General features: G+C 36.1%; 1 protein-coding gene across 1 annotated transcript in view; it reads left to right on the top strand.

The window, feature by feature from the left end:
• The window catches only part of NEGR1 (neuronal growth regulator 1), an 844,643-nt gene that overhangs the window by 483,531 nt on the left and 337,500 nt on the right, over positions 1 to 23,612 (top strand). Inside the window, exon 3 of the mRNA XM_004763022.2 lies at positions 12,368 to 12,493. Within this exon, the coding sequence (XP_004763079.1) occupies positions 12,368 to 12,493 (126 nt within the window). The remainder of the gene's footprint in view (positions 1 to 12,367; positions 12,494 to 23,612) is intronic.

Here is a 23,612-nt window from a genome sequence, read left to right as displayed (position 1 = left end):
GTAGTTAAAGAAATATGATAATTTTTTAAAAGGTAGATGAAAATTATTTTGGTGGGAACAGAATATTAATGAGAATCATGATTTTATTTTTTACATTTCTAAATAAAACCTATTCTCAGAATATTTCCCAAGGCAAGACTGTAGTCACCCTGCAGATCTAATCATGGTTATTTCATGGCAAGTGAACGACTGCACATTCTTGTGATAATGTACAGCTTTTATGAGAAACCAAGGAATGTAATGTGAAAATAGATTCCTTGGGCCCTCCAAGGCAAATGAATAGGCTCAGAGCTTGCTAGGATGTAAGGCAGAAATGGCAAGATTATAACTTCATGACTGAATCAAGACCACACAGGACTTGTGGTGTATGGTCAGGGTTTTGAAAGTATGTAGCTCCATGGGAGTGTTTACTATCATAGACTATGTAGATTTCTATATCATGACAATTTTCCAGCATGTGATGACCAAGTTGATGCCAGAATAAGTTTGCAGATACTATAATGAGTGTATATGGTCCCAAAAAAGAAGAAAATTCATGTCTAAAGATCTGGCAAGGCTGGACTTCCATTTTCTAAATGGAAATTATCAGTCATCACTGCCCTCTTCAGTTTGGTCCTCCTATCATGCCCTATCACTTCCAGTGTAAAGGTGCACATTTTCTCTTGACCTACATTACTCACTCTTATTTCAGTATCTTAGTTTTTAGTAAAAGTAATCAGGGGTTTGATTCTCATAGGAAGTTTCCTCATCCACCTTTGGAGTCTGAATTTTGTTCCACTATCTGTCTTGATGCAACACCACACTGTCTTTGTTGGAGGTTTATAAGAATAAATCTTGAAGTCAGATAGTGTAGTCTTCCAATTCTCATTTTTTTTTTCAAACCATGCCTGTACTTAGTTATTTTAAACAACTACACTTATATATTTTACTCATGATACTGTGATTTGGAGTCTTACTGGAAGGACTGAAAGAGTTAAGAGCCTATAAGAGTATCCCAGGGTGTTTCCTAGGTGCCCTTTTTGTTTCTGTTGTTTCAAAACTTCTCCGTGTGTGGCCCATGTGTTCTCTCCACCATGATGACTCCCAGTAGTCAGTCCAATTATACAGTAATTCAGACCTCCAAGAGTGAGTGTTCCTAGACAACAGAGCAAAAGACAAATGGTACTTTATGATCCAGTCTTGGAAGTCACACAGGAATGATTACTTCTACTCAAACTCTATTATTTGAGGTGGCCAGAAACCTACTCAAATTATAATGAAAGCACTACTAAGACCTCACTAATGATGGAAGAAATGGTGAAGAATTGGGGGCCATGTTATAAAACTGCCATATAAGCCAACTAACAAAATAGCAGGTGAGTGGATGGAAGAAGAAATTGGGGAATGGATGTACAAAACTCTACCCAATGATAGATCCCACTCCTGTCAACAACAAAATTTCTTTAAATTCTCGGTACATTACACATAGCAAATGTCCAACAAATATTAACCTTTGCTCTAGGTATCCTCTTGCTAGACATGTTTCCAATAAGAAAGGGAAGAGAACCAGTGTCCATTTTTGAATCCTTCTCCAGCCACCTCCTAGCTCAGTTTCTAGGAGATGTATGACTTAGAGAATGGGGCACTGTTTTCATTCACTACAGTACCTTGGTGAACTTGTTGGACCACATGGAAATCTCTGGGATCTGTGCATAAATTCATGCATAAAAAGGCTTAAATGAAATATATGAAGCTATTAATAGTGATTCTATCAAAATTGTGAGACAATATTGTACTGAGTCACATGAAAACATTGGCCACCAAGCCATTTGTTCGTAACCACCAAAGGACAATTTTAGATGTTTCAACCTCATAGTTGTTTTGGGTTTTTTTCCCCCCTGTAAATGTAGCATTTTTCTGCATTCTTTCCAATAGGTGTGTATAACCTTCATAATTAGAAAAAAAAATTATATTCAAAGAGCAAAGACACCAGAGTACTTCAGAGAATGCATTATTTTTCTGATTGCACTGAAATGACGCATCTCCTCTGCAAGTACCAAAAACAACATAGCAGCCTTTACATATAAGAATATGCTCAAACGTATTTATAAAACCTCAACCTAACAAGGAAAACTCATATTGAACTGGAGCAGGCTTACCTCATGAAATCAGGAGCCAGGTGTTACATTATAGCTCTATGAGTCCAAAGGTAGACACTGGACTTTCTTCTGTTTCAAAAACACTAAAGCAAGCTTGTAGCTACAGGAAATATTTGCTAAGAAGGCAGCTGGGTTTTAGTATGGCACAGCTGGGCTATTTCCTCTGGCTTATGTGGAGAATAATTCAGTGCCAAGGATGCGACAAGAAAAGTTCACCCAGGCCATTCCAGAGGGCATTTGCTGGCACATTTTCAAACAGACCAGTGGAGCTGGCCACCAGGCTTATGGGAATAGTGATGATACTGAAAGAAATTACCTACTTTCCTTAAGAAAATTCCTGGAAGGGGTATCATTAGCTAGCTGGGTTAGAATTTTTTAAAGTTCTTAAGGTATACTGCCAAATTGTTTCCTGGAAAAAGCTCATTATGAATTCTTGATAAAATGTTACCATCACTGCAGGTTTAAAGGTATAGAATTAGTTCCTTAAGAATTCTGCCTCTCTAGGTATGGACACCTACATTTGTGTCTTTAAGGAATTTCAGTTGTGATGTTCTTCGTGTGTATTTTGTAACTATTCTCTACTAGGGAGAAGGGTGAATTAAGCAAGCATTGTAGATTCCCTGTGATATACGACTCTGCTGTAAGTGTGCTCTAGCTTTCCTGCTGCTGCTGCCTGAGGGGGTAGCTGCTATTATGGTCCTGATTTTCAGCAGTATTTTATATCTTTGAACCATCCAAGTAAGTGAAGCTGAACTAGCCTGAGGTACAGCAGGGATTTGAACCCTGGTGTATAAACACTCATGTGTAGAAGCCAGCTATTGATTCTTTAGCCAAAACTAAGCAAAAATAAAAATCTTTACAGTCCAAAATATTGAAACTCTTATATAACAATGTTGTCTCCCCCCCCCCCCCCGCTTCAAAATGTTTACAAAGCAGGTGGGAAAGTCGCCATCAACCAAAAATTTAAAAATCATTAAATAAATGTAAAGCTACCAAAACTCAGCCTTTCTAAATATATAAATAGCCTTTATTCTTTTATCACATTTAACCCTCATGTATGCAAAGCCATCTTAATATAACCTATATACATGTAAGAAATATATATTCCTTTTGCCATGGAAAATCTATTTAGCAAATACTTATGCCTTTCTTCAGTGAGAAAATCTATCTTAAAATTTAGGGATTACTTGCCTCTTTCTTTCATCCCCCTGATGCGTAGCCCATGTATTAGGTAATCAACGTTAGATGGAGGGAAGGGAAAGAGAGGGAAGCTATTTCCATGTTGATTTTTTTCAGTAACTCCATGTCCTGTGAGGTTTGTTCCCCGTAGAGGTTTATTTTCTTCTCTCCATTGCTGATTGTCTTGCTCACTGCTCTGCAGAACCAATTCTGGGTTTTCCCAAGAGAAAATCACAACTGGGAAAAAGTTGCCTATAACATCTTTCTACCTTCAGTATGCAGCCCTCACTACACCCACCATGCTGCTCTCAGGAAGTGTGAAAATATATGCGAACTATTAAGGCATCATCTCTTCTAGGGGTAGTTATACTTTAATATTAAGCCCTTGAATCTTGGCATTTGCGACGACATGGATGGAACTAGAGGGTATCATGCTTAGCGAAATAAGTCAAGCAGAGAAAGACAACTATCATATGATCTCCCTGATATGAGGAAGTGGTGATGCAACATGGGGGGCTTGGGGGTAGGAAAAGAATAAATGAAACAAGATGGGATTGAGAGGGAGACAAACCATAAGTGACTCTTAATCTCACAAAACAAACTGAGGGTTGCTGGGGGGAGGGGGGTTGGGAGAAGGGGAGTGGGGTTATGGACATTGGGGAGGGTATGTGCTATGGTGAGTGCTGTGAAGTGTGTAAACCTGGCGATTCACAGACCTGTACTCCTGAGGATAAAAATATATTATATGTTTATAAAAAATAAAAAAAATAAATAAAAAATAAAAAATTAAAAAAAAATATTAAGCCCTTGAAGGCAGATAATGGCTCTGAGGATATGAAGAAAGGCCTCTATAATTACAATAGAGACTTTAAATAAATAGGAGAGAATAGTTCATGCAGAAGTTTTTTTGTCATCCTATAAAGCTATAAAACCTTACAGCTACATGCTACACTTTTGGTCAAGGATCTCCTGAATTAGCCTTTCCACCACCGCAAGATAATAAAACACTCATCTGATAGATTATCCTGATAATTAGCTGGATGCAGTTAATGATTAGCTGGATGCAGTTAAAAACTACTGTTTTTAACCATCAACATCCACTCAAATTCCATCTGTTTCATAAAGCCTTTTCTAATATCAGCATCCCCTCTAATCCAACTTCATAGGCAGAGTTAGATTCACTACTCTGTGCTCCCAAAACAGCTTATATTGCAAAATTCACTTTGTAGGGTTCATGATGCCATATTATAATTAATAGTGTTAGGTCTTTCACTCTTTAGACATAAACTTTAAGAATTGTCTTGCTAATCTAGTCGGTGCTCAATAAATGTTTGTTGAATGGATGGATGGATGGATGGATAGATGGATGGATGGCTTAAAATAGGTTACCACCTGTTTTACCATTTTGTATAGCTGACCTCCTAAAGGACAAGGTCAATTGGGTAAAACTTGAACATAGATTTTCTAGAAAAGGAAAAACACTAAGTTAAGCGACATGATTTAAAGTTTGAACCAAAGTCTGAAAGATACATTTTTTTTTCCCTCAAACACGTTCTTTGCCCCCAAAAGTAGTCCTGGCATATTCCATCAGTAGGTATTCACAAATCTGGCAAGTTTGCATTTACAAGTCACACTTGGGTTATTTTTTCCTCCTATCACTATCTGATGGGATGGAGGGAGAAGCCATAGAAATCTCTGAAATGTCATAAACTATAAAAAGTCAGTTATAGTCTATGAGCTGGAGAAAACAATGTTGCTAGTTAGATGCAAGCCAGGAAACCATCAGGCACCCACAAGCAAACCAATTTAGGGGGAAAAAAAAAATCATGAAACAATTTCTTCTCTCAGTTTGAGAACAGCACCTTTTCCAGGAGGTTTGTTATGTAACGTAGATCTGCTTTCACTTTCTGGGGGCTGGCCAAGACTGAAAAGGGAAGTGCCAGCCTAGGGAAAAGAAGACTGTTCTTTTGATGCTGCCAGCCATTACCAGATATGGGAGTGCAAAAAAAGCCAATTCTCCAAAGATTTATAGTTATGTCTAGCTTGTTGACTCAAGCAGTTTGGAAAATCTTCAGAGATATAGTTGATTTGAACTAACCTAGACTCCAAGTCTGTGGAGAGGGAAAAAGAAGCAGAAATAATATGTACATACTCTTAGAGTCAAATCCTTTTGGCCCCAAATTTACATATCTTTTTAAGTTAAAAAAAAATGCTCTAACCAACACATACAGTACTGTGTAAGATATGATAGTCTATTCTATTGAATATACATGTATATGATTATTGTCCAATTATTTCTCTGGGTTTACATGGCAAAAACTATGGTAGGCAGTGAAATAGGAAAATACTGTGCTTTTAAACAAGTTAAAAAGAATATTGAGTCCCCCAAATTGGAAAATCCTTGAAAAAAGTTACAGAGGACCCTTGATACTATAATTTCATTTTCACTATATTCTCAGAACTTATATTATATCATCCTTGCAGGGGTATGAAATTCTATAGGAAATCCTCATTACAAAGTCAAAGAAATATTAGCTCAGCTGTTAAAAAAAAAACAATAAAACAAATATTTTTGGAATATCTTCCACGTGTCAGGCACTTTTCTAGGTTTTAGTGATAGGCTGTTGAGTAAACTAGGTCCCTACCCAAGGTCTTTACTTATGTTCCATGATGAGAAGAGGCACTAAACAAAGAAGCAAATATCATGACGCTGGCAGATTTAAAAGACGTTATACCAAAGAAACTACAAAAGGAGGATTGAGGTGGTACAGAGGGTTATAGGTGCAAGCTATTATCTCAAAGAGACAGATACCCAGAAAAATCTCTTGTGCTTTAAGATGATCAAAGCCATCAGTGACACAGGATTTAAGATGAAATTTTAACCCCTTAACATTCATTCAGAAATCTGTATTTCAGAGTTTGTTCTTTGTCATAAGTTTTGGGGGTGGAGGAAGTCACTGTAGAGATAGGTGAGTCCAGCAGGACACCAAAGAGATGGGATAGCATATATTTTTTTATTCCATGTTTGGATTAGTGAACACATTTGGAGAACACATGTGCTGACTGGGTGCATAAGTCAATTAGATACGTGAAAACCTTTAAATGATTTTAGTAGTATAAAATCTTTAAAAAAAAAAAAAAAAAAGGGGCACCTGGGTGGCTCAGTGGTTTAAGCCGCTGCCTTCGGCTCAGGTCATGATCTCAGGGTCCTGGGATCGGGTCCCGCATCGGGCTCTCTGCTCGGCAGAGAGCCTGCTTCCCTCTCTCTCTCTCTCTGCCTGTCTCTCCATCTACTTGTGATTTCTCTCTGTCAAATAAATAAATAAAATCTTTAAAAAAAAATAAATAAATGATTTTAGTAGTAACTTCAGAGAATGATGGAAAGAGTGCAGTTGCCTATGAAACACTGCTGTGATTTTAACACCTTTACTAAGGAAGCAAGTGGTTTTTACAATGCCCAGAATACCATAGTTATGATAAATAATGAAACTAGTGTTTCTTTCAATAATCTGTGATTGTTTGGGGCCAGATTAAAGACATACTTCATCCAAGATTAGCCCTGGCAATCTAAAGAACTCTACCACATGATTTGTATGTGCTGTGGTCTTTCATGGACTCTTACAACTTAAGACCTTGATGGGACATTTAATTGATTCCAGTGAGCCAATGCAACTTTCCAGATCTAAATTGTCAGTGTCTTGCACTTCTAGTTAAGATAATCATCAAATATATCCTCTAAGGGTTTTTCAGTGTTATGTATGACCTGGCCTCACATGTCATGGAACATAATATAGGTGTGAACTCTATTGTATTTATTATTTCTGTAAATTATCTGCACAGACATTTACTATAATAAAACACTGTGCTCACATAATTCCCATGTTGTATAGATTAGTCACCCTTGTGCTGACTTCTCAAATTTTTGTTGGTTACGTTCCAGACTACAGTTGGATTCTTAGAAGAAATTTAAGTCAAGTCCATGAAGGCTGTTCATTAAACAAACAAGCAAAAAGCTTATTTTACTTATGTAGGTAAGAAATATGTACACATTAAAAACAAAACCAAAAACAAATGACGCCTCTCACAAACGCAGTTGTACATCATAAGGCACATGGTGGGGAATAATTCCAGTTGGTTGGTTGGGTAAAATCATTAGTATTTCTCTCATTGACTCATTTCACTTATTGTGGAAGTTAAGAAAGAAAACAGATGAACATTCAGGAGGGAGAGAAAGAGAGAGAGGGAAACAAATTATGAGAGACTCTTAGCTATGGAGAACAAACTGAGAGTTGATGGAGGGAGATGGGTTGGGAATGGGATAGATGGATGATGGGCATTAAGGAGGGCACTGGTTATGATAAGAAGTGGGTGTTATTTGTAAATGATGAACCAGTGAATTCTACTCCAGAAACCAATATTGAACTGTATGTCAATGAACTAGAACTCAAATTTAAAAAAAAAAAAAAAAAAGAGAGAGAGAGAGAGAGAGAGAAAAGAAATCATTAGTATTTGGTTTGGATATATATTCTACGATTTTTCTTACTGATATTGCTCCATACCCTGACCAAGGAAACTGTGATAGATGGCTGAAATGAGAGAAGACAGTTGTGGCAAGTCAGACTGCACACTTTTTAGTGAAAGCAAAACTAACAGGAAATTTAAATGACCATTAGTGAATTGAAATCTAGAGCTACATCTAAATATGCATCACCCCCTCACCGTGGCCTCCCCTGAACAGTCATTGAGGACAGGGTCCTAGGTAGTAGTTGAATTTGAGACCCTCAAAAAATTAAAGGCAAAGCAGATTATTAATTGGTTGACCCAAGAGTAATTCTTTTAAATGTATATGGGAATTCAAAAAAGCATTCAACCCCAACACAACCCCTAAATCCTCTTTCAACCTCTTTTGTTTAGAAAGTTTCCAATGGTCTTCAATCTCTCTAACTGGTCATACAGAACAATTAATTATGAGTGCAGTTGTAAAATCATGTACATTCCCAATTAGGAGAGAGCTAGTCTGTGTTTTGTACTGATATCTAGAACTTCCACACTTCATTGTTGTTGTTGGCTTTTTTTTTAAAGATTTAATTATTAATTTGGGAGAGAGAGAGAGAGAGAACATGGCTGGGGAGGAGTGGGGGCAAAGTGGGAGAGTCTTAAGCAGACTTTGAGCTAAGCATGAAGCCTGACATGGGGCTCGATCTCATAACCCTGAAATCAGAACTCGAGCCAAAGAGTCTGACACTTAAGCAACTGCACCACCCAAGTGCCGGAACCTCATTGTTTTTACTTATGGTGTCATGATGATGATGACCATGATGATAATGTTTTAATAATTACTTCCTACAAATTAAACAGTTTTACATTTTGATGAATAATTTATTCCTTTATTAATCTGCTCTAGGTCATAAATACTTGAATGTGTACGCGACAATTCAAAATGCTACTAAAATCTGTACTTATTTAGTGATTTAAAAATTGTGCAATTGAACACATTTGCTCCTTTTCAAACTAATTTTAAGCTCAATTTCTAAATGAAAAGAGTTTCAGGAAGTTTAATATAAGGTGTATGGAAAAGGAACATACACCTAGGATAGTAATATATTTTAGCTCTCCTCATTGCTGCCTTTCTGTGCAGGTGCATAGAGCATTGGAAATACCATAAGACACTCTGCTTTGTCATGCACAGAGTTCAATAGAGACCTCTGACTTGTGTGCATGCATGATTTATACACAAACCATATCATATAGGAAGAGCTACCAGAACTAGATGGGTTTAAGATCCCTGAGACATTACCATTCTTCCCTGCTTATGTCACCCAGACTAGAAGCATCTTTTTTCTCTTCTATTTTCTGCTAGTCTGATGCTCCCTCAGATCATACCAAGTCCTTTCCCGGTACCATAACCTTATTCTGGATGCAGAGCTAACAATACCTCTATTTCTGTTGCCCTACATTGAGGTTATTCATAGTTTTTCCTCTATTATAAATAGCACCACACTGAATAACTTTGCACATAAACTATCCTACGTGGTTCACTTTAAAAGAACCTTACATAAAACTAATGTTTGCTATTTCAAACCCACAAGGTATACCTATTAGACATGTGTTACTTATGTAAAATAGAAAAGGAAAACATGGAAAATATTTGTCTTCTCTCAGTTACTTACTGTTTGCCTCCCTCTTTTAATTTTAAGCTCCTTGAGGGCAAGGATTATGCCTTGGAAATTTTGTATTTCCTGTGAGTCCAGAATTATTCCCTCCATAATACTCAGTAAAAGTTTGCAGTCTTGAACTGAATATGAAATGGCTTTGAATAGTCAGCAAACCAACACCTGTTTTTGCCTCCATAAGCTACCATGCTTGTGAAGATTTTCCTGGTTCTTTTTACACACAGCATCTGCTGTCAACAGGTGATGCATTCTGGGGAGAAGAGCCTTGCTAGAGGGATTTTCCTTTACTGATGTCCTCTTTCCAGATGTTTCTTCCCTGTAGTATATCCTGAATTATGAGGCCCTGGGAGGCAATTGCCATCACTGAGATGACATGTCACACCTGGAATTTGACACTCTTCCCCCACCACACATTTTCCCAAAGTCAAATGTCAAATCTGAGTTTATTGCTAAGGGACTTGGTTGTTTCTCTGTGAAGCCAAATAGTGTGCTTAATATTAGTTTACCACTCATGTTTACCACTTTAAATGTAAGATCAGAATGAATTAGCAAATAATATAGAAGGTAGAAGTCATGGCCTTATGGCACTCCATCATTTTTCTTAAAAATATATACCACTACCTAAAGTTGAATTAGTTATATGTTTGGAATATGTAAATTAGACTGATCTTTGTGTACAGTCTTCTGTATGAAGAAGGAAAGTATTAAATAACTTTTTATAAATAGTGGCCATTGGTATGTATGTAATTATGTGTGTGTATGTACATATGTACACATGTATATCATAATTCACTATTTCAAACATGTACCTACATTCACATATCCAGGTAATAGTCTTGTGTGATGTAAGTTGATTGTTATTAACTTTCCTATTCACCAATGAGTCATACACACTTTACTGTCCTCAGGATATCGTAATGTCTTTATTTCTGTTCTGTTTCAGTTAAGCTAAAAAGAGTCTTCTACTTGTAATGGTCATTATTTTATTTTATTTCATTTTACTTTTTATTTATTTAGCCTGGGAACAGCTCACTGAAGAGTTTAATAATAATATGTTTTAAATGCCAGTTAGAGAATGTCATTTAGAAACAGAATGGTATATTACTTAAAAATAAGCATTTTTTTTCCAGTCCTAGCCACAGTTGCATATAATCGAAAACTTTATATTTACAATCAAATAAATCTAGGGTTTTTTTATTGCAAAATTTTGGTTTCTCCAAAAAATCAAAGATGATATTCAAAGTATAGATGATTTAATTTATCCTTCTAGCAAACTGTAATTACCTTTTTAAAAATAACTGTGAATGTGTATCTCTTGCATATGGGAAGCCCAAGAATGGAATAATTTTTAAAAATCTGGTAAGGGGGCACCTGGGTGGCTCAGTGGGTTAAGCCGATGCGTTCGGCTCAGGTCATGATCTCGGGGTCCTGGGATCGAGTCCCGCATCGGGCTCTCTGCTCAGCGGGGAGCCTACCTCCCTCTATCTCTCTCTGCCTGCCTGTCTGCTGTGATCTCTCTCTGTCAAATAAATAGATAAAATCTTTAAAAAATACGTGGTAAAAGGCATATTTCTTTAAGTATTATCATGATATCTAATTGCATTTATTAGTTTCAATCTGAAACTTCAACATACTATCATTTGTATAGAGTAAACTTATGGCACGGGCCAGTCTTACATACCAACAAACTGATGAAGTGATGAAAACATGGGGAAAAGACAGTAGTGAAATTAAATTAAAAAACCATATATGCATTTTAAGGCTTCTAGTAATAACAGCTAATACGGATGCTAAGTTCTTTAAAACATCCTGGCTGGCTTATTTAAACCTCACAACAGCTGTATGGGGTTGCGGTTGCAGTTTTTTCCAGCTTTCAGATGGAGACAGTGAGCCTGAGATGTAATATGTACCTTACTCTGGATATCACAGCTAGTGGAGAACCCAGGATTTCAAAAATGATTTGAGGATGAAGTGAGACCATTTGATATTTGAGGGAATATGGACATTTCAATTGGAGTTCATTTAGAGATATTCCTATCCAGCATTCCCAAAGTGCATTCCATGGTCACTAGTTTTATCAAATGCTCTTGAATAAAAGCATCCCTATTCTAGTACATCAGGAAGGAAAAAAGCAAACAAACAAAAAAAAACACCACATAAACTTTTCCCCTTCACTCTAGGAGATTTATAGTAAGCATAACAAAGTTTCTAAGAAATCCCAGAGTGAAGAGATCTGTGTTCACCAGTGGTTTCCAGCCATTACTGACAAGAAAACTCTTTAATGAGGACACCTTTCAAACCCTTAGAAAATGAATCTCTTCAAATAGAAATAGTTAGAAAGTTCAGCCCTATTATCTGGCAGTTAGAAAACTGAGGTCAAAAGTGCCATTGTAACCCTGAAATCGTATCTCCTAATCCTACACGTTTGAAACTCACTCAGCAATTAAAACAGCATGTAGGCAAAACTGTCTATTTTACATTTCTTCCAGATTTCCATTTTCATTACATCTTCTCCACAAGGAAACCATCATTATAGTGAAGATATATAGATGGAACAGACAGAGGCTACATTCTAGTTGACTTAACACAAAGCATGCACAATAAAATTTTAATCTAAGTAAATAATTCAGATTTTTTGTTATTAAACATTCCATTTATTTTGAAGCATTTAAATCTAAAAATTAGAGAAAAATAAAGCCAACAGAAAACTCTAGAAGAGTCCTGAGGATCTCAAGAATCTCCTTTGAGAGTTGACCATGGGCCAAAAGTGCGGTTCACCACCACAGCCTTATTGTATAATATCATGGAGTTGATCATATGTAGTTCAACAGAATTTTTTATGTATTTTTCTTACCACTACATGTTTTGTCATTTCAGTTCCTCCGAAGATATATGACATCTCAAGTGATATGACCATCAATGAAGGAACCAATGTCACCCTGACTTGCTTGGCCACCGGAAAACCAGAGCCTTCCATTTCTTGGCGGCACATCTCCCCATCAGGTAAAGCAGAAATATATCAGTGTTGCTTGTGCTGTTGTTCAGTATTCTCTTGTAACCTCACTTGGTCAGAACCTAAGAGTCTACTTATATTTTTTACATCTTTTTCATAAGGTAAGCAGAGTGCATATTTTTATATTTAGTCTTTATACCTGAAGGCATAGTAGTTCACAGAAGTTAAATAAATGAACAGTTTCTGTCAGAGCCCAGAATAGAATCTATGTCTCTTGATTCTTAGTCAAGGTTATTTTCATTTTAGTATACTGGATAATCACAAATCAATAGACAAAAAGCTCAAATGGAAATATCACAAGAGAAATATCTTCATTTAAATGTGTAAGGCTTTTATTCAATCGTCATTCACATGTTAATAGGCCAGCATGAACTGCTAAGGTAATCAAGAGAGAATGAAATTATACAAATTACGAGGTTGCTAGGTCTAATTTCAAAAGGCAGTGCAGAATCAGGGATTTGGCAGTTAGAATTAAATTTTAACTGATGAGGGACCTAAGAACCCAAGACTTTAAGTAACTTGTACAAGATCACATAGCTAGGTGAAACTATGGGATATAACATTTTTAAGGGTTTCTGGTAACTTCTGCTACAGTGCACATGTTCCTAAAGAGATTACAACAACTTTAGGAAGTTGGGGATAATCGTCATCAAAACAAGATTTTTCACAGCCACTCTTCATAGAATCACCAATTTGTGTCAAGTTTAAAATATTTGAACTATCAAGCTTTGAGTTGTACCCTGGAAGTAACGTGGTACTTTTAACGAGCAAGATCCCACCATGTTAACGAGTAAAATCCCACTCAATTACCGGTGAGTGAAATTTGATTTTATTTATGTTATAGTTTTGGTGGAAATAGCTCTATCAAGGCTAGTGTGATGAAATTGCTTTTAAAGAAATCAGAAAGGCACCCTTTATAGAGGTGTCAGAAGAATACAATTGCCACATCCTTTTTATCTGCTAATGCTTACTTTAATATCACTTATCCTTAAGTGTCTTTCAGTTTCCTCATTTATGCCGGAGGTCTAATGAAACTTACATCACATGCTAAGTATTACTATTAATGTGAGGAAAAAATCAATATAACAGCAGTATACACATATAATATGCATTATGGCCCCTATAATATTACTGAAGAATGAGTGTGCTCTTGACTGCCAACACTCCTCTCCTTAAAGCAGCTACAGAATCATAAAACCAGTATATGAGTACTGAATGAGGGGCAGCACTCTCCGTGGGGTCTAAGTGAGACAAGGACTAGCAGTTAGGATGCATCTGCTTTTATCTCAAGGTCCTTATCCCTCAGTTCAGCCAATCCCTCCGCAAATCTCATCGCCTCAGCTACCCTCACCTCGTTGTCTACTTTCCAAAAATTGAATAATAAAAATCCCTAGCTATTGTGAGACTCAAAGAAGATAAGAAGCATAAATGTGCTTTAAAAAGTATAAGGTGATATGCAAATGGATGGCTGATTCTTAATCATCTTTCCAGGGATTTAAATCTGATATGGCAATATAATTTTTGTAAGAATGAAGCACATAATCTCCATCTTCATATAATTTAAGATTAATATTTTGGACTGAGCTCTCCTGCTTTGCAGTTCTTGTTATTATGCATATTCTTCTTTTTTAAGTGCTTGGATACATTTTGGTTTAATTAAATAGCGTGAATGTTGGTTAGTGAAGTTATTAGAATAATGATAATGGATAACATCATGAAGCTGAAAGAAGACAGATTGGGTTTATAAGTTAAACTGCGCATGGATTTATTTTTCTGATCCTGCCATACAGAGCAAATGAGTAAAATTAGCATAAATATTAACTGTTATCCGATGAATAGCTAGACATGGCTGATATATTTATAAATGCTTCCAATAATTTCAAATTATCATTTGTTAATGATCTGTATTCAAATGCATAGCACCATGGAGTTTCTGCTTTAAGTAACATGTCTGATAATTCTATTAAATTTTCTTCGACTTACATGTTTATATTTGAAAGCCAAATTATAAACGTCATTGATCTGTCTATATTTTACCCAAAAAATCGACATTTTGCATACTCTCATCTTTTGCTATATCACAAAAGAAAATGTGTCTCAAAAGCATGTTCACCATATGAACGAACAGTGGAGAGTGTTAAAAACAGAACCAGATAGACTCCCTGTCAATACTAGAAATAATGGCTAGTTTTTGTACATGTGTGACTTGTTTAGATTGTTTTTTAACCTGTACTTTTATGAATTCTTACTGGCTCATTCATGGTCTATATCAGTTTTAAAACTCACTAAAAAAATGCCTGGCCGCCAGATGATAGCCCCACAGAGCTTCTCCCTAATCCACAAAAAAAAAAAAAAAAAAAAGGTTGTGAGTTCAAGCATACCACCCATATGGCTGAACCACCTGAAGGTGTCATTCTACTTGCTAGTTTAAACAGTTCAGGGTACTTTGGGCAAAACATCTTCCTGGAGAAGTTTCTGGATATGTGAGCTTCCTTAGAGTTTATGTATGCTGATAAATTCTTTCTGTATTTTCTATTCTGTATTTAGGAATTAAATTCAAATTCATCCAAAAATTGTCAGAGAAATAATACCAACTCTTCCCTACATCCTTTACTCAGTTGTATCCATTGTTTTTCCCATTGGCTTCAACATTTGCTGTGTGTAGAGTATATAAATGCGGAAATTTATATATTTTTTTCATTGAATCATTTGAGAACAATCTGCATATATTGTGCCCTTTTCTTCCTAGTCTTGTCAGTGTGCATTTCTGAAAAATAAGGAATAAGGACATTTTTTTATATATAACCACAGTGCTGTTTTCAGCTTGTTTACATTTAACATAGGTATCATACTTTTGTCCCATTACTATTTGTATTCTAATTTTATCAATTGATGAAATAGTGTCTTTTATAGTGTTTGTTTTGTTTTTTTCCCCTCTCATACAAAATCCAAGTATCATATATGGTTGTCACATCACTTTTCTCCTTTACTTCTTTATTCTGGGGTCGAATTCCCTGGTCTTTCTTTGTCATTTCCAAACACATATTTTTCAACAATGCATATGCCACCTCACTTTTTTATTGGAATAATTCTCATTTTGGGCTTGACTCATGTTTCCTCATGATTAGGTTTTAGTTCTGTCCATCTGGGTCTAGATAAGTAAAGTTGTAGACTTCTCAGGGAGTGATATCCAGAGGCAGAGGATATCCATCTGTCCCTTATTTGAGATGTTAATCTTGATTACCTAATCAAGGTGTCTGATTTCTGCATTGTATAGTTCCTTTTGTTTTTTCCTTCCCTGTGCTGCCAATAAGCAATAGGGAGAGATTTTACAAAACGTTAAATGCAAATGTCTGTCACTTGTTAACCTTCTTCCCTAAGATTTTGCATTATCAGTGATTCTTTTGTGAACTAATCTTTACTGTGATGATTTACAAAGTGAGGATTTTTCTAGCTGGAGCGATCCTACTTTTCACCAGTTAGCATTGGCATTCTGCTGTAAGTAAGAACCTCATTTCCCCTCTTTCTTTTTTCTTTTCTCCCTCCCTTTCTTTCTTTCTTTCTTCCTCCCTCCCTCCGCCTTTCTTTGTTTCTTTGTTCCTTTCTTTCTCTTTCTTTCTCTCTCTCCTTCCTCTCTTTCTTCTTCGTTCCTTCCTTCTTTCCTCCCTGGCTCCCTTCCTCCCTTTTTCTCTCTATTTATAATGGCAAAAGCTCACAGATTCCCATCCTTTAAAAACTGTTTATAATTCATTACTGTCTTTAATTATTTTGATGCTTGAATTGTTCTTTATTTGGTGAGTGGAAGTTACTTCATTCTGATTCCTGTGTCCTTGTGATATGATCCCATCATTTGTTGTTGTTGTTGTTTCTTGGTTTTGGGTTTTTTTTGTTTGTTTGTTTGGGTTTTTTGTTTTTGTTTTTTGTTTTATTTTGTTTTGTTTTTATCACTTTCTTACCTTCTGGCATGGCAAAATATACTAGCTTTGTCTTGTATTTTAGCTGCCCTATCTCTGGAATCAACCATTTTACATTAGTTCAGTGATTGGATACTGCTTACTTGGGGTTGTGACAGTTATACATTGGTTTAAAATATGTAACTCTGTTGATCTACTTTATAGTAAAATTATCAGAAACTCAGACATCTAGACTACTTTCTATGACATTCCATTAACTAAAAGAAATTAAATAACTTTAGTGCAAAGGATTAATCCTATTTTGTTTGGTTTTATCTAACAGCAATCCTGGAATAGGGTCTGGGACCTGACGTGCATACAGAGGGGAGGGTGATTATAGAATTAGTAGTAAAACCGTATTTATTTCAAGCAAAACGTAAGGAGGCAATTGTTCTGTTGTGAGAGATTTAGATAGGTTCATACATCTTTATTTATAGGAGATACTACTGCTTACTTAATCTATGGCTAATTTCTTATATACTTAGAAAATTTTCAAGGTTTTCTCAAAATTCATATTATAAGGTATATGATTCCCTTCATTCCTGCTGGTAATTTCTTAGGCATTAGATGGCTAATTAGATAGCCATTAGATGGCTATCCCTCTGTCAAATAAATAAAATATAATCTACTCCTGCTCCTCCTCCCCCTCCTCTCCCTCCTCCCCCACCTCCTCCTCCTCCTTTTTTCTTCTTCTTTTTTTTAAAGATTTTATTTATTTATTTGACAGGGAGAGAAACAGCTCAGTCCCAGACCCTGAGATCATGACCTGAGCCAGAGCCAAAGGCAGAGACTTATTGACTGAGCACCCAGGGGTCCCTGGGTGCTTCTTCTTCTGTAGGTGCCTAGTACCTGTGCCATCACTTTGTGTGGAACTAATTCTCTAAATTGTAGTCCTTGGTCTTTTGCCTTGGCTTCGGGGAACAGGGAATTCCTTCTGCCTAGAAACTATTCATCTTTGTAACCCTTGGCTTAGCATAGGGCCTAATACAAAGTAAGGACTCCACAAATGTTGCAGAGTTAATAGATGCCACCATCTGTCTTTGCTTCCCACATAGCCTCTTAGCACTAGAAATTAAAATTTAACAGGATATGACACAAGGAAGTATTTCCTTTCTCATATCCCCCAACTCCTACCCTTTAATATAAAGACACACATACCCCAAGTATCCTTGACAGTAATAGACATGATCGTATGGTTGGCTTGAAATAAATTATTATATGAGTTATGATTTCCAGTGTAAAAGAACACTATATACATTTTTCTTCACTCAAAATTAGTATATTGCTATTGAAATTTGATTATACCCCACCTTGTTCTAAAATTATATTTTTCTTGATTAACTTAACCATAATTAAGAATAATCATAAAAAAAAAGAATAATCATCACTAGTAGAAAATTAAAATGATTTTAGTTTGGATTACAAATCAATAAAACTATGATAAATACTTTTTAATTCTCACTTTTTGTGTCTATTTCTTTATGGGCCATCATTCAGGCAAATATGTCTACATAGTAGACATAAATTCTTTATGTGATTAGTACATTTATATTTGCTGATTAACGTCTTAATTATTTTCATTATAACTTTTGTCCATAGCTCATTCCCTCATTCCCCAAAGAAGTTATAGAAAAAGCTAAAAACATTTTTATAATGATCAAACTCCTATTAAGCAAGGCAGTAAAAAGACGTGGTTAGTACTTGGTTTCAAATTCCTATTCTGCCTCTCACTGCCTGTGTTAAACTGGGCAAATTTCTTAAGCATTCTGTGCCTCATTTTCTTCTCTGCAAAATGGAGGTAATAGTAGTAATAATAATAGTATCACACGGCTGTGATCTAAAGGAGATGTTATAGATAAAGGGTTTAAAAGAATACTCAGGCAAAATTGAGAGCTCCCAATTCTTACTACTATTCTTAAAATTTCTTTTATAGTTTATATTCAGATAAAAGTTGCTTAAGGACAGGCAATAAAAGATGGCAATGATAAATACCAATAAATACAGTGTTCTTATGTGATAAAAATCTGATAAATGCAACGTAATGATTGCATTTCTAAACTTGTGAGATGTTATTTTGTATTTAGGTGTTTCTATATCAGAGACCCACAGGGATTGGTTTACTGAGCAACTACCACAATGACTTCTAGAAACAAAAGTTTGAATTACTTATTCAAATTTTGATAAATAGTGGGTGGGCCATGAGAGGAGAGGACAGGAAACACTATGTATTAGAGGAGAAATACACTTGTTTTCTTTGCTATAGGAATAAAAAAATCTATAAAAATAAAGATCAAAAGAAAATTCTTTCAGACATTCATAGATTCCTAAGAAGTTGAACTCACAATGAAAGAACTAGTCTGTTTGAGACTTCTGTATGATTACTAACATAAACAAAGCCAAGGTAAAGGATATAAAGAATTCTGTGACCAGAAGACCAGGACTAATAGTGCCCTATTTTTCTGATGACGATGATGATGATGATGATTTATAAATTCATAAATTCCCTAACCCTAGTTTACTATGCAACCCAATTTAAGACTGTTAACATTTCCATAAATTTTATGGAATATTTTCTATCAAAAGACATTACTTTCACTCTCTATGAAAATGTTACAAAAGTAATTTCGTCCTAAGGGAAGAGGTTCAACATTCATGAAATGTATCCTAGTATAATACATAATGAAAATGTGTTATGAAATGTTGAGAGACTAATTTGGCCATCCTGACAAAAGGAGCAAAATGCAACACTAATTGCATGTAAACTTTTTGTGTAAACTTTGCCTGAGAGACTAAAAAACTAGAATTATTGTGTATTTTTGTTGAACTAAGGCTATGTTTCATTGTAATCTTCAGAAATTTACAAATTATATTCTTGTATAAATTTATACATTAATAATAAACCAGACTAAAGTCCCAAAAACTTGTCTTTAAAATCTACAGGATTTAAAAAAGTAATAAAATATACAGGATTATGGAATTCATTAAAATGACTTTTTTATTTAGTTTTTTTTTTCACCTTTGTTGTTAGCCAGTTTTTAAAAAATGTTTCCTTTTGCATTAGGTTTGAATTTAATCCAGTACCAGCTGTATTGTTTCTGGACAGTGCTGAAGCTCTGAAGATGTATTATACCCATGCATCATCATAGCATTGTCATTCTGAGGATATATTAGTGTAATACATCTTCAGAGCCCTCAAATGAGAAGCTGTCTGGAAGGAATGGGGCGAGGAGCAAATTCAATTCAATTACAGGACAAAAGAACCAGCTGAAGAGAAGGAGAGAACTCTCAAAGCAAGATTCTCAGTGGAGTTGATTACGACCAGGTATTTCATGGAAGTATATTCTATTTTTCCTTCTGTGACATGACAAGGAATAATTATGGATTTCAAACACACATCTGTAAAGATAAAATGGCTTCTCAACCCTGTGTTTGGCTCAGTAGAGGCCCGATGGCTTTTTGTGAGCATTTAATTGATTTTTGAGAAAGTTTTATAAGCATTTGTGTTCATTTAATATATAAACCTAAAGTATATAATCAACTTAGAGATTGGTTTATTAAAATACAATATGTATAAAAGAATGTTTGCCTTTCAAATAAAGTCTTAGTTGGCACTTATAAAATTTTCAGACATAAGAGAGATAGCAGCTGACTGAAAAATGATCAATGGGCAAGAAATGAGAAAACCAACGACTTCTTAGCCAGCTCTTGAATATTTCCACTAGCTTGGGCCATCTGGAGTGATCAATAAGTCTTATTGCTAGGGTAAATTTTCCTTGGATAGCTCTCATATGTTAAAAAGGAGAGAGATTCTTAATTTTGTCATAGTACAAATACATTCAGTGTTCAAAGTGTTCAGTCTGGCTTAGGTGTTTTGCAAAAACAGTAAAAATAAAAAAAAAAAATCCTTAGCTGATTCTCGAATGGTTATACTATCAATATTTATTTTACATTCATTTTCTTTAAAAAATTATCTGTTGAATACTTATGTGTCAGACAATTGACTAAACATTGAATACACAGATGTAAGAGGGAAAAATACAGCTACTACCTTTCAAAAGTTTACAATCTTGATGAAGACACAGGTGAAGAGGGAAATAATCCCACCTTAACTAAAGACCATGTATAAGGTCAAAACAACTGTGAATACCACATGGAGGTATCTTTGAGAAGTTATCTTTTGAACTAAGCCTTAAAGGTGAAGGAAGGGAGACTGCTGTGTGAGGCAGTGCTGTGCATTCTGTGTAGAGGGAACAGCATTTGCGAATCATTGGAGGCAGGAGAGAAGGTAGAGTGTTCTCAGCTAGAGCAGAAGGCCTGGAAGAAGCAGGGAAAAGGGAAAGAAAAGAGCTTCAGATGAGGTTGCAGAAGGTTGCGGGGTAGCAGCGGCGGGGGAGGTGGTCATGTTAACCCAGGATTGTAGGCCACGTGGGGAAAATATGTGGGGAAAATAGGTTTTTGTTGGTTATTGTTTGTTTGTTTGTTTTCTAAGTGCAAGGGAAGCCATGAAAGCATGTTAGTGACATGATTTTATTTCAATGTGCAAAAGATGTTTTTGGTACTGGGTAGAGTATGAGTTGCAGGGAGCCTGACCACTGTGGTAGTTGCGGTGAGGGATGATGGTGACTTTAACAAGGGTGCTGGCAGTGGATGGAGAGATGTGACCGAATCCCAGGTTATGCAGGTAAAACCAAAAGACTGAGAGAGGAGATGGGGAAGTCCTTTTAGTTTTCTGGCTTCATCAGCTTGGAGAATGTGCATGTTTTCTACCGAAATGAGGTAAACCAGGCAAGAAACAGATTTTTGAGATCAAGATTTTTTTTTGGCCATGCTAAGTTATAAACCATAGTAGACACCCGAATGGAAATGTCAATGAATTATTGGCTACATGAGATGAGGCACGCTGTCCTAGAAGAGGCCAGGACAAGAAATGAGACTTGGGGTCATGAATGTTAGTCTTTCCTTAGGAGACAAAGTAGACAAACAGAGAAGGTCCGTGACCAATATCTGAGGATTTGGGAGACAAGAGACAGAAGAAAAAGCAGGAGATTTTAGTATCATAGATGAAGACTGAGGAGAATAAATGGTAAATTTTAAAATAATTTAAGTTAAAAGTAAATTGATCGCACAGAGAGGAGATCATTTCGATAATTAGAAAAAAAGCTTAATGAACTGAAACGTAGTTAAGAGGTAGAGTAAGTTACATATAGAAAAGTGTCCACTGTGTTTGGCAAAGAGAGATCAATTTTGATCTTGATAAAAGCCGTTTTGCCACACTGTGGAAGCTGGAGGCAGTCTGGGTGGGTTAAGTAGGGAATGCAGGTGGGGGTGGTGATCAAGCGGAAAATGTTTGTCTCTTTCAAAAAATTTTGTGGTGATAGAAGAGGTCTGGGATGTTTGGACTGTATGTAGGGTTCAAGAGAGGAATGCTTTTTTTAAGAGAAAGAACTAATATAACAAATCCAATCTACCTATCATCTGGCTTCAACAATGATCAGTACATGGTGAATTTTGTTCACCCACGCTGCCTTTCCCAGCTTAAAGGAGAATTTTTTTTTCTTTTTCTATTTCACAAAAATGTTCATGTTAAGAGACCATAGTAGTACCGTACAATAGTAATTGCGGGACATTTAAACCCCAGTGGATCATAAAACAAAACAGAAATAGTAGCAATTGTAAAAAATAATATCCCCTTCTCTTTTATGTTTTATTCTTAAACCCACGATGTAGAGGCTTCTGTGTGACCCATAGAGAGTGCAGGAGGAGCTGAAAAAACTCTCAAGAGTGTATTGTGCCCTGCTCACAAGTTCCCTGTCCTCAGCTCTGTCGTTGCCACCTTCCTGTCACTTAGAGGGACACAAAGTTTCTCAGTTCCAGCTCTTTCAGGAAAGCTGCTATTCTCCTCTTCTTTGATAACATGCTCTGTCTCTTAGTTCTGTTCCATTGCTTTGCCCTGAAATTGTGTGTGCTTTATGCCCAATTCATCACCCCAGGTGTCTGCTGCCCTGCCTGGCACCAACCAGGAAATGTCACCTGGCAGTTTATTGCTCAAAGGAATCACAATCCTTTCCCTTTCCTTGTGGTCTCTAACAGGAGGTACAGTCTTCGAAAAAGTCAGCCTCTCTCTTCCCAGGTGTTCTCCTGCTCTGCAGCCATCACATATTGCCAACTGTTCCTATCGCCATTCTAAAATGTTACAGAGCATCTGTTGGATCCACAGAGTTAAATCAGGAAGAAGGAAGAGAGTGAATTGGTGGAGCTTCTAGATAGTTAGAAAAAAAAAAAAAAATGCTTCTATCTACACACCTGTTGAATCTCATTTGTACAGTAATAGGTATCCTAACTCACTCTGATTAAGAAAAACACTCAGTAAATATAATTTGAGCCTATGAGCCCAAAATGAAACTTTATATGATATTCTTCATGAGTTTGTTAGACTCCGAAATTTGTGTTGGAGCTCTCAAATGTTACTTCTGATACATTGAGTCCATGTCATCTAAGACTGTGACCTAAAAGGGTTCAGGTAGATTAAAATTCTGATTTAGGTAGTTTGGTAATGGAATTGGAACTCAACCTTTACTTGGCTTCAGTATGCAAATTTATCCTCTCTAGGATTTCTTCCTACAGATGGTGGGGTAATCAGATGTAAGGGGGTTGAATAGAATATGATTTCTCCAAACCCCACTAAAGCAAAGAAGGACACATGTTGAGCTTGTTAAGGCCCTGACATAATCATCTTTAATCATGATGTCTAGACTAAACATCAAACATGTCTAGATTAAGATATGCAATTCAGATTGTTGTTCAGCATCCGTTCTCTTATACACCACCGTCCAGTTTCATTATTTCAAAATTATTCTTTCATTTATATCTCCAAAGCATTCATAAATCTGAAATCTACCCATGAAAGGGGATATAGACCCGCTAAACATACAGTAGCAGTCCATCCTCAGAACACAAAGAAGAGTGTATATATAATGACTAGAAAATCAGAGGAGGAATCTTGTTAACAGTCCATATTCTATGATTGCTAATAGAGATGTGGATACTTCACTCTGTAAGTACTCAGACACAGGCAAAAGCTTCCTGAGACTTAGCAAACACACTGACCATGACCCACTTTTGAGGATTCATGTGGGTATGGACAATACCATCATTT

The sequence above is a fragment of the Mustela putorius genome, unplaced genomic scaffold (genome assembly GCF_011764305.1).
Source record: "Mustela putorius furo isolate JIRA1106 unplaced genomic scaffold, ASM1176430v1.1 tig00003853_pilon_pilon_pilon, whole genome shotgun sequence".
Lineage (NCBI taxonomy): Eukaryota > Metazoa > Chordata > Mammalia > Carnivora > Mustelidae > Mustela > Mustela putorius.
The sequence above is the reverse complement of the archived record's forward strand: the minus strand, read 5'-3'. Positions and strand labels throughout refer to the sequence as shown.